The sequence below is a fragment of the Physeter macrocephalus genome, chromosome 12 (genome assembly GCF_002837175.3).
Source record: "Physeter macrocephalus isolate SW-GA chromosome 12, ASM283717v5, whole genome shotgun sequence".
Classification (NCBI taxonomy): domain Eukaryota; kingdom Metazoa; phylum Chordata; class Mammalia; order Artiodactyla; family Physeteridae; genus Physeter; species Physeter macrocephalus.
Window position 1 is genome coordinate 44,847,506 of NC_041225.1, and position 12,981 is coordinate 44,860,486.

Here is a 12,981-nt window from a genome sequence, read left to right on the forward strand (position 1 = left end):
CCCAACGGGAGAGGCCACAGCAAGGGGAGGCCCGCATACCCCAAAAAAAAAAAAAAAAAAAAAAAAAAGAATAAAAAAAAAAATAGCCCCCCAAAATCCTAAACACTTTCCCTATGGGTATTACACTATACCAGGGGTCCCCAACCTTTTTGGCACCAGGGACTAGTTTCATGGAAGACAATTTTTCCATGAACTGGGGCAGAGGGTGGGGTGAGTGGGGGATGATTTTGGGATGATTCAAGCAAGTTACATTTATTGTGCACTTTATTTCCATTATTACGTTGTAAAATATAATGAAATAATTGTACAACTCACCTTAATGCAGAATCAGTGGGAGCCCTGAGCTTGTTTTCACTTGTCACTCACTGATAGGATTTTGATATGAGTCTGCAAGCAATTGATTTATTACGGTCTCTGTGCAGTCAAACCTCTCTGCTAATGATAATCTGTATTTGCAGCCGCTCCCCAGCACTTGCATCACAGCCTCAGCTCCACCTCAGATCATCAGGCATAAGATTTGCATAAGGAGCACGCAACCTAGATCCCTTGCGTGAGCAGTTCACAGTAGGGTTCGAGCTCCTATAAGAATCTAATGCCGCAGCTGATCTGACAGGAGGCAGAGCTCAGGCGGTAATGCAAGTGATGGGGAGCGGCTGTAAATACAGATGAAGCTTCACTCGCTCACCTGCCGCTCACCTCCTGCTGTGCGGCCCAGTTCCTAATAGGCCATGGACCACTAGCAGTCTGTGGCCCGCGGGGTTGGGGACCCCTGCACTATACCACCCCCAGGTAAGAACAACTAGTAGCACTGTAACCTTTTTCTCTTAATGAAAATATCTCTAATGTAGACACCCAGATTTCTGCCTTAACATAAAAAATATATTGAACATAATTTTAATATTTCTTGATGGCAGAGGGTCTTGACTATGAACAGTGACTATTATATATGCTATTGTAACATAATAAAGCTCTTAGAAATTAAAGTGTGTTTTATCTTTGGTCCTATATAAATTGACCCCAGGCTGTTTTATTTGAACATAGTAAGACTATTACTTGAAACACATACTGCTTTATGTATCTTTTCCATTTAATTCTTTTTAGCCAAGGTTATTTTTTCCTAGACTGTTTACATCTACCTTTCTTCCTGAACTAGAGGACTTTTTAATTTGCTAATGACTAAGCTTATTAAATCAAAAGCCTGAACTGATAGATGAAGGCTTGAAGATGGCTCCAGGCCTTCCTAAGAATTAAAGTGCATGGGTGTGGAGATAGCTACCTTCTAAGAATTTTTTTCTAACTTACTTTTGGTTTTGTAACTGTGCTATGAATGAAAACTCCAAAGATCTGAGCTGAATAAATCATAAATTAACAAAGCAGTTATTACTAAATAATCAATCTTCAGGACTAAAGTAGACTGCTATATACTACAAAATATTCTAATCAAGTATTATAATTACTACTAATAATACTTAAATAACTCACCTGATTTCTTTTAGTCCTTCTCTCTGGATAACTTGAAGAATTTCTTTATGACTCATGGGTGTATTGGGATATTTTTCTAAGACCTGAGAAACAAGTATATAATAGTAAATTATTTCTTATTTTAATTTCTTATTCTTATTATAATTACATATATAAATTATATTTATTATAGCTATGTACTAATTTCCTCCAGCATATACAAATCCAGAGACTTTTCATCCCTTAAATTTTCAGATAATAAGTGGAAAATTAATGAAATATAAATAGGATATTCTCTCCTTCAGTCACAAACCATAAGTCAAATCCTGAAGCAGAAATGGATCAAAAAAGATAAGATTAATAATTTAATTATTATTAATGCATAATATGAAATTATGTTTACTTTCTGCCTCCACTCCCTCATCACACGACTACCTGTGGACTTACTGGAAGCACCTTAAAGATTATCCATCTTTACATCTCCAAACAAAGTCTAGTACATCTTGGTTGCTCAGTAATTTCTTAACCAAAACAAAAGAACAATACAGTTATAATGAAATCAAAACGGTATCCGTGTTCTGGTTCTGGTAAAGATGATGTAATAAGCATAAATTATCCTGTCTCTCCCAAATACAACTAAAAACCTGGACAGAATGCATGGAGCAGCTATCTGAGGACTCTGAAAATGGTAGCAGTTGGTTTCAGGGAGGAAACCAAAATTAGAAGTACTACTAACCCGGCAGTGAGTTTCCTGGTTTCGTTTCCCCTAGGATCACTCAGCCTAGACTCAAAGGCAGTCCAAACTCAGAACTGCACAGTAAGTGCAGACAGAAATGGCTCCAAGAGAAGTCTTCTCTTTTTTTGTCTGAAAAGCAGTAAAGGGGGCCCCTAAAAGGGAGGACGATCCTCTGAGGTTTTTTTCCCTTTCTCTCAGACCCTGCCCCCAAGCAAGCCAAAGGCAGCAGCTGTGGCACTGATGAGACCGGCAGTGGCTGGACAGGGACCTAAAACTTCAAGAAAGCGGATCCCTTCCGATCCCATGAGTGTGGAGGGAATTCCCATGGTTTATATTCTTTCTCCACCATCCTGTTGCTTGGCATCAAAGGCAGATGCAGTTGTGGAAGTGTGCAGCAAAACACCAAAATGAAAACCCTAGTTATCTAGCCATAGGACAAGAAAGAAGGGTCTCTAAGAGCCAGGAAGTGTCAGGGAAACTTGCAAAGAGAAAGGAGCTCAAGAAAGTGACACCATGAAGTTCTAAAAACACTCCTGGGGTCACCCAAGAACTATGCCTATGTGGATCTGACCCTAAACATACTATCAGGGTTCCAAATTTGCCACTCGGTGGTGTACATGCAGGACAGATAGAAACAAAGGCTTTGAAAACTAGTCACTGGAATTTTAGTGCACAGAAGGGTAGGCAGAAACTTATGACCTGAACCTAACAAGACCAAATGCCTGCTTAAAAAATCCTCCCATCCCTAAAAATAAAGTAATAACAACAACATTCTCCATAGCATTTAAACAAGACAGAGTATCATAACATTAACATCAAAATGTCTAATATACGATCCAAAATTACTTGACATATGAAGAACCAGGAAAATCTCAATAACTCAAAAGAGAAAAGACAACCTACACACAACAAACCCAAGATGATACAGACTCTGGAATTTTCAGACAAAGACTTTAAGGCAGCTACTATAACCATGCTTCAAGAAGCCAGGAAGATGATTCTTGGGAGGAAAAAAAAATAGTTAAGAGTCTCAGCAGAGAAGTAAGATTCATTACATTACTGTGTGTGTGCCTATGTGGTATATAAAGCAAATAAAAATTTAAGACTAAAAAACACAATATCCAAAGTAAACCCAAAATTCTCTGGAGGGGCTCAACTGTACAAGGGAGATAACAGAGGAGAGAATCAGTAAACCTGAAGATAGAGCAATAGAAACTATCCAATCTGATGAACAGAGAGAAACATGATAGAAAAAATAAATGAACAGAGCCAATGGGACAATATCAAAAGGTCTAACATTCATGTCATCAGAGTCCCAAAAGGAGAAGATAAAGAGTAGCAGAAACCATATTTAAAGAAATAGCAGCAGAAAACTTGCCAAATTTGGTGAAAGATATACACTTACAATTTCAGGAGAATCAATGCATCTCAAACAACATAAATTCAAAGAAACCTGTACCCAGATATATCATAATCAAATTACTTAAAACTAAAGAAAATTTTAAAATCTTGAAGGCAGCCAAGGAAAAACAACATTCCACTTAGGAGAAAAACAATTCCAGTGACTGTGGGTTTCTCATCAGAAACTATGGAAGGCAGAAACAGTGAAGAACATTTTTAAGTGCTGAAAGACAAGGACTGTAATTCCAAAATTCCTATCTAGCAAAAATATCCTCCAAGAATGAAGGGGAAATCAAGACATTCTTAGATTAAAGGAAAACGAAGAGTATTTGCCACTAACAGACTTTTATTTTATTTTTAGTTTTTATTTTATTTATTTTTAAATTTATTTATTTATTTATTTTTGGCTGCATTGGGTCTTCGTTGCTGCACACGGGCTTTCTCTAGTTGCAGCTTTCTCTAGCTGCTGCGAGCGGGGACTACTCTCCGTTGTGGTACGAGGGCTTCTCGTTGTGGTGGCTTCTCTTGTTGTGGGGCACAGGCTCCAGGCACGCAGGCTTCAGTAGTTGTGGCTCAGTAGTTGTGGTACACAGGCTTAGTTGCCTCCGTGGCATGTGGGCTCTTCCCGGACCAAGGCTCGAACCCATCTCTCCTGCATTGGCAGGCAGATTCTTAACCACTGCGCCACCAGGGGAGTCCTAACAGGCTTACTTTAAATTGACTGCTTATAAGTCAATTCTGGTTTCTTTCTTTTTTTTTTTTTAAATCCAAATTTTAGGCAGAAACTCTCTTATACTTAAATCACTTTCTATTCTTAGAACCCTTGGCAATTAATAAATGCAAGTTAAAGCTAAAATTGAACCAATTCTCAAGAATCTATACTATACTATCAAAAGAATATCAGGGCTTCCTCGGCGGCGCGGTGGTTGGTTGTCCGCCTGCCGATGCGGGGGACACGGGTTCGAGCCCTGGTCTGGGGGGATCCCACATGCCACGGAGCAACTAGGCCCGTGTGCACCACAACTGCTGAAGCCCACGCTCTGGAGCCCATGAGACACTACTGCTGGGCCTGTGTGCCGCAATTACTGAAGCCCGCGCACTCTAGAGCCTGTGCTCCGCGACAGGAGAGGCCGCTGCGGTGAGAGGCCCGCGCACTGCAACGAAGAGTAGTCCCTGCTCGCAGCAGCTGGAGAGGGCCTGCGTGCAGCGGCGGGGACCCAACGCAGCCATAAATAAATGAATGAATGAATGAATAAGCAAGCAAGCAAATAGATAGATAAATTTATATAAAAAAAGAATATCAGTACAGTAAGTCAAAAACAACAGATACAGGACTTGTGTAATAGAAACCACTTGAAGTCAGATATCCTAGATCAGCCAGTAAGGTATTAAAATGTGATGTCAACAACTACCATTTATAAAGAAGACACAAACAAGTGCTGATCATTCTCTCAGTTAAACGTCTCAGCAACCTTAAAAGACAAGCCGTATTATTACCCCCATTTAAAAAGTGGGATAACTAATGCTCAATAAGTAAATTTCCAAACATAATGCAGCAAGACAAGTGGCAGTCGGAATTCAAACTCAGGTCTATCTTGCACCCTACAGCTCACTGTGTCCCGGTCTGCATCTCTTTTTTCATTTGTTTAATCATAAAATCCAACAAATATATTTCTGTTTGTCATCTTCCCTGAGCTCTATGCTACATCAGATAAATGTTATTAACCTTTCCCTCCTTAGACACTGCTCTCTCCAGACTTTTTTTCCAAAATGTTTCTTCTTGGTCTTTTTCTGTGGCCATGCCTTAAATACTTTACAAGCATCATTTTGCAGCTTTTGCTTTTCACTCCAACCCTCCCTGAATAAAATCATCCATTCCCAAGACTTCATCAATCACCCCTATTTTGATAAATGAAAAGAAGCAGCACAGTCCGTTTATAACTGCTTTTAAACATCAACCTCGGATGTTCCATCTCAAACTTAACATGTCCAAAATTTAACTTACTACCTTTGTCCAAATTAAGGCCCATACAGAAAACTGGACCTGTATTTACTGTCTATATACTATTATAAAATAGTGTAAAATTACTGAAAATGAAAAAAAATACACCATGGACATGGGCAGACAGCTCATAAAAGAGTTAAAACAACTGGATAAAAGACATATGAAAAAATATTTGCACACTGAAATACTTACAGATGAAATTATATGATGTTGGGGATTTGCTTCAAAATTATACAAGAGGAAATTTAGATAGGAGTTCAAGTATTGCAAGACTGGCTATAAGTTGATAATTATAGAAGCTACAAGATGGGTACAAAGATATTCATTATATTATTGTTGGCTTTTGTGTACACATTCAATATCCCATAATAAAAATTTATGGGAAAAACGATATTGAATGACTGACTTCACTAACAATTAAATACAAAAAAATCACTTTTCAGTGGTTTTTTCCTCCTACTATTTTGGATAGCAAAAACATGGCAATAGTAAATGAACACCATGAAATGGAAATGTACACACAATCTATTGATAATATAAGAAAATATTCATTATATTACTCAATAAAGAAAAAAGTTTAAAGGCTTCTTATCTAATAATAAGATATTAACAAAACTGGTATACCTACACGATTGAATATTATATAGCTATAAATGAAAAGAGACTGTGTGGGGGCTGGGGACAGGGGTTCTTCTTTCATCCTCCCTCAAATCTTGGTGTGGAATGCAGGTTCTGGACAACAGAATGTGAGGGGGAGTGATAACTTCAAAGACCCAGATTTTCAAAAGGCAGGGACGCATCCCTCTTTGGCCCTTCCTCCACCCGGTTGTTTTGAAAGTGGAGGAGGTGACAAAGCCATTCTGAACCATACAGATAAGGATGCACCCTAAGAACGGTGGACTAACTACACCTCCAGACTGTTGCATGAAAGAGAAATAAACTTCCAAATCATTTAAGGAACTGTTATAGGCAGCCAAAGTTATGCCTAATATGACTCACCAATCTATTCACATGACACTTAAGTAATCGTCCTAAAGCTTAAATTACATATTCCTCTGATTTTTAAGGTCCCTGTCACTTTTTAAAAAATTAACTAAAATTAAAATAAAATCTGAATTCCCAATACAGTTTAAAAGATTCTACATGAAACTCTACATCTCACTTTTCTCACATTACCTTTCTCAAACATAATCAATTCATTCCTAATTAAGGGTCTCTATACCTGCTCCCTCCTCTTGCAATGCTTTTCCCCAGAAATTCATGGACTCTCTCCCTCACTTCACTTCTTCAGAGATATTCCTGACCACTCTAAAATACACTCAGACACTCAAGCACCACCACCACACACACACACACACACACACACACACACACACACACACACACACTTTATTACTTTAGCCAGATTTTTCCCCCAGCTTTACTGAGATATAATTGACAAATAACACTATGTAAGTTTAAGGTGTACAACGTGATGATCTGATATACATAAATATTGTTAAATGATTACCACATTAAGGTTGATTAACACATTCATTGCCTCACACAGGTACCCTTTTCTGTGTGTGTGGTGAGAACATTCCAGATCTACTCTCTAAGCAAATTTCAAGTATATAATGCAGTATTTATTGTTAACTATAGTCATGATGCTGTGCATCAGATCCCCAGAACATATTCATCTTATAACTGCTCATTTGTATCCTTCGACCAACATCTCCCAATTACTCCTACCACTCAACTCCTGGTAACCATCAATCTACACTCTGTTTCTAAGAGTTTAACTTCTTTGGATTCCATATATAAATGAGATCATGCAGTATTTGTCTCTCTCTGTCTGACTTATTTCACTTAGCAGAACGCCTTCAAGGTTCATCTAAGTTGTCGCATATGGCACATTTTCCTCTTTTTATGGTTGAATAATGTTGTTACATACATACATATATATATATATATATATAAATTTTCTTTATCCAGTCATCTGTTGTTGGACACTTACGTTTTTTCCATGTCTTGGCTACTGTAAAAATGCTGCAATGAACCAAGGGTGCAGATATCTCTCCAAGACAGTAATTTCATTTCCTTCAGATATATCCCCAGAAGTAGGACTGCTGGATCATATGGTAGTTCTATTTTTAATTTTTTGAGGAACCTACAAACTGTTTTCCATAATGCTGTACCAATTTACGTAACATAAAAAGAGTTCTTACGTAGAGATATACACATAAAAGATGGCCAAAAAAGAACACAAAAGACTGATATCCCTTTCAAAGAAAAACTCGAGCTCACACCAAACGTTAACGACATATCTTCCTATAGTGCTACCCAGATAATACATACAAAAATTTTACATCTTTCTCTTAATTCCTACATACAACTGCCTTACAGTTACAAACATCATGTAGCCATTCTATTTCATATGCCCCTCACAACAATCCAAGAAGCAGCAGAGCAGGTTTAGTTATAATTTTACCAGAAAGGAAAGTAAGACTCAAGAGAATAGCATAGCCTAAACTTAGACGTCAGAACTCTTTAATTCCCCACACTAACGAGGGTACTAATAAAGCTTTATATAAAGCAAAGAGTTCAATGAGGAAAAAAATTTTCTTTTGTCAACTAAAATATGCATTGGAATGATGAAAACTACTCTTCTGCTGAATGATGGGTAGGTTCTTACTTGTTGAGGCAGAAAAACTAAGAGGACTGCAGAAACACTGCTTGATATTTTGGTTAAGATGGGGATTGTGACCATCAAGTATAAAGATCAGATAAAGACCTTTTTCTCACAGGTCTTTTTTGAAACGTGACAAAACTAGCTTAATGCAAATGGCAGCCCCCACATATATCTAAAATTGTCAATATCTTAAAATGTGGGTTCCTGGCTGTGTCTTCGATAGTGAACAAGAACATAAAACTGAAAAACAAGATCCTGGTGGGGCCTAGGAAGATTCTTTGTATTTCTCAAACTGTGGTTCTCAAACTCTAGACAAGGGTGTTCCACCAACTTCCAGTGATATTTCATAGTATTCCACACAGAAATTCATTTCAGATACTGAGTTAAACCTATATACAGTCATATTATACCATATATAAAGCAACAAGGGCTTCCCCCCCAATGGTAATACATATTCATTCTAGAAAATTTAGACCATACTCCCCCCAACCTCAAATTATATGCAAAGGGGGATTCTGCCATGAGAGAATAGGATTTAACATTTTGGCTGTCTCTTCCAGAGGTTTTTTTCTATAACATTTTGCAGTTGACATCCTTCTGCATATACTAGTTTGTACCTCTTTTTAAAAGCCCTTTTTGCAAATCTTGCAACATTTATTATTGATATATTTCATAGCAGCATGATACTCCACTGATTGATATATATACACACATATATATACACCCACACACATACATATACACACTAAATCACTTAATCCATTTCCTACTGTTGCACATTTAGACTGCTTAATGAGGCACTCTTTCCCAATGGTTACCAACACGTGTTTAGAGTGAGACAGATCTTAATTTTATACCTGACTCTAAAATTTAAAGCTCTGTGACCTTAGAAAGTTAATCTCTGGGCTTTAGTTTCATCAGTAAAATCAAAACAAGAAAATTATCTATAACTCATGGAGTGGCCATAGGAGACAAACAGAATATTTTATTTTGAACTGCTTAGCTCAGAATTTGAGGATATATAAAATTCTCAATAAATGTGTGCTATTGTCTCCTCTTTTGTTTCTTTAACTGTAACAAATGCCACCAAGTGCTTCTGACTATTTTCAAAATCTTCTAAGAAGTGGAACTGCTGTATAAAGTTATTTTACTATATAATATTGCTTTCCACCATGTGTACAGGAGTTCCACTACTGTTAACCATTAACCAACATTCATATCACTTTTTAAATCCTTGGTAATTATCTGAAAAAATATATAAAAAATTTTTAATTTTAGCTACTAATGAGGTTGAATTTGTCCTATGTTTTAGACTTTCATATTTCCTCTTTTTTTTTTTTTTTTTTTGGATATTTCCTCTTTTTGAAATATGCTATCTGATCTAAATAGAAAACAGATTAAAAAATAAAATTATAAAATTTAATAGCTACATCACACACACAAAATATCAGAGATCTGTTTGAACATCAGAAATACATTCCTTTTATTTCCATTACAGAAAGTAGTCTATTCAATGATTTGTCAGATAAAATTACAACTCTACCTAAACAAAATTTATTTCCACGAACAAATTAAAAGAGTGAAAATGCACAATCTATTGGACAAAAGCAAAAAAAAACTGCATCAAAAGCATTGGTGTGGGGACTTCCTTGGTGGCGCAGTGGTTAAGAATTTGCCTGCCATTGCAGGGGACACGGGTTCGAGCCCTGGTTTGGGAAGATCCCACATGCCACGGAGCAACTAAGCCCGTGCGCCACAACTACTGGGCCTGCGAGCCACAACTACTGAAGCCACATGCCACAACTACTGAAGCCACATGCCACAACTACTGAAGCCTGCACGCCTAGAGCCCGTGATCCACAACAAGAGAAGTCACCGCAATGAGAAGCCCGCGCACCGCAACGAAGAGTATCTCCCGCTCACCACAACTGAGAAAGCCCGCGCACAGCAAAGAAGACCCAACACAGCCAAAAATTAATTAAAATAATTAATTTTAAAAAGCATTGGTGTGGGTATAAGTGAGGCTTTATACTTAGTTGCTATTCCAGGCCGATTCACTTCCAACACAGAACTCCCCCTCAAACAGCCCATTTGGTTACTGGAAGAAAACAAACTGCCACTGAAGTCTAAGAACTCTGTTGCTACAACTTCTGCTTAAGAAAAGTGGGAAGATATAGAGGTTTTTGAGAACCATACTGAAAAACACTGGAGTTGATACAAGAAAAACACTTTGTGCAATAGGTGTTATGCTTGCCTTAATCAAAAAATAGAAGGGATTTCTAGGGAAACTGATATAATTATCTACCTGGCAATTAAATTTTACTCTGTTACTATCATTAGGAAATCCTGAACACTAAAATGTATGACACAAATTTACGTAATACTACAAACGTGGGATTTGCTTTATTTTCTTCCACATATCAAGTTCTTATAACAAATACTCCATACCAGCATACAATGGATTGACTAAGACTCAATTTGGGTGGTCTCTGTAAAGGATGTTATTAACATAATCAAGGGGTTTCAGTTGGGGGGAAAAATTTTAATTGATGCAAAATAAGAAAGTGCTTCAAAGTGTATAGAGCTCAAATAGCCTGCATCTAATAGCTCTAAGACATAATATTGATGACTAAAAGCTCTCAATCTTAATCCTTCATCTGTATAATGAGGGTAGTAATACCCTCATAGATAGGAACATTAAGTAAAACATTCTGCAGTATTCTTAACTTAGCACAAGTGACATAAATGGTAGCTTTTGTTACTACTAATAAATTATATGACAAAAATCTTTTCCAGTTCACATTTGATATCCTGATCTAAAATTTCACCAGTGTTCTTAAGGGGGACGAAAAATACAAAAGATAGCATGCTTTTCTCCGGCTGCCCCTTTGATTTTTCCACTATTTTTTTCACAAGTAGTTAACAATGCCCTATCCTGCCAATAATACTAAACATTAGACAAAAACTTAAAAAATATGAGTTTTAAGTTAAATGCCAAGACTTCAGTCCCTATAAAGTCACTTATATGTTCTTTAAATCCTATTTACATTACAGATATCCAAATATAAAGACTAGATATTAAGCTATTCTGCAAGAAAAACAAGCATAAAATATCACAGAATAAGGCACTTACAGTCATATGCAAAAATATTTTGATTAATTAATCATAATGAGGCAGAATATCAGAGTTCAAATCCCAACTCTACCAGAAAGTGGTGATGAGCAAACTGGGGAATGTGGCTGCCCTACTGTTCATCTGAACCGGTGGCTTTCTGTCCAAGAAGCTACGAAATGGAAATTAATAAAAATTTCTCTGGCATATCTAATCTTAATTGAAAGGTAACTATTAATACACTATCAGAATGAACTCTATTTAGGATTTAGAACATTTATATTATCCATGGTAATGGTAATAATGAAAATATTTTCTGATTTATTATCTAGAGCAAGGCATTATTTTAATACGATTGAATTTTACTATTTATATAAAAATACTTAAGCATGCTGACATAGGACATTAAGCTATTGGAAAGAGAGACCTAAAATTTCTGTGTGCCTTTTTAATGAAAATTAATTTCATTGATTTTCTAGGTATACTGTTTTTTCAAGAAATAAAATAGAAGAAACCAGTTAGTTAAAACTGCTTAAGGGATGTTTACTTTCCTTAAAAAAAAAAACAAAAACTTTATGACTAGTACCTTTACATACTAGGCATTTGAAATTAATTTTAATTTAGAAAATTATTTATGCTAAATTTTCTCAGTATTTAAAACTATAAATCATTTAGTTTGGGAGAGAAAGAGAAATGTTTTTCAATTAAAGACTTAAGTATTCTACTTTTTAACTTTTTAGTATGAACATTTTAAAACATATACAAAAGTAGAGAGGGACTTCCCTGGAGATTCAGTGGTTAAGACTCTGCACTTCCACTGCAGGCGGTGCGGGTTTGATCCCTGGTCAGGGAACTAAGATCCCACGGGCCTTGAGGCGCGGCCAAAAATTTTTTTAAAAAATTGTTTTGGAAAAAAAAAAAAAAAAATTATTGGGAACACTGCAATCAACAATTGTCGACACATGGCTTACTTTGTTTCATCTATACCTCCAGCCACTCTACCTCTACAAAGTGGATTATCCTGAAGCAAATCTCAAACATTTCATTCATAAATACTTTAGTACAGATCTCTAAAAAAGGATAAGAACTCACGTTTTTAAAAATAAAAATACCATTTTATACCTCAGAATGTAACTACAGTTCCTTCATTATCAAATTATTTACACAATGTCCTCAATTTTCATGGGGGAAAAAACACTTTTAACAGTTTGTTCAAATCAGTATCCAAAGAAGACCCATACACACTACATTTGGTTAACACATATCTTAAAAGTCTCTGTTAATCTATGGATTTCTCCTTTTTATCTTCCAATTTATTTACTGAAGAAACCAAGAAAACTGTACTATAGTTTCCCACATTCTGTATTTTGCTAATTGTATGGTACTCTGTCCCTCATATTTCCTGAAAATTAGAATTACCTAGAGGGCTGCTCAGATTCAGATTTTATTTTACCAAAACAACTTCATAGACAGTGTTGTTTACTTCCCATCCCCTTCCCCCACCCCACACACGGGAACACACAAAATATCTGTGGTTTCTTTTTTGAGATGTCAAGATGAATCAGGGGGACAGATGTCCTCCTAATCCACCCATT

The 12,981-nt window shown here is 36.5% G+C and overlaps 1 protein-coding gene across 1 annotated transcript in view; it reads right to left on the bottom strand.

The window, feature by feature from the left end:
- ASXL2 (ASXL transcriptional regulator 2) overlaps positions 1-12,981 on the bottom strand; it is a 138,177-nt gene that overhangs the window by 90,598 nt on the left and 34,598 nt on the right. Inside the window, exon 2 of the mRNA XM_007108431.4 lies at positions 1,483-1,565. Coding sequence (XP_007108493.1) covers positions 1,483-1,565 — 83 coding nt within the window. The remainder of the gene's footprint in view (positions 1-1,482; positions 1,566-12,981) is intronic.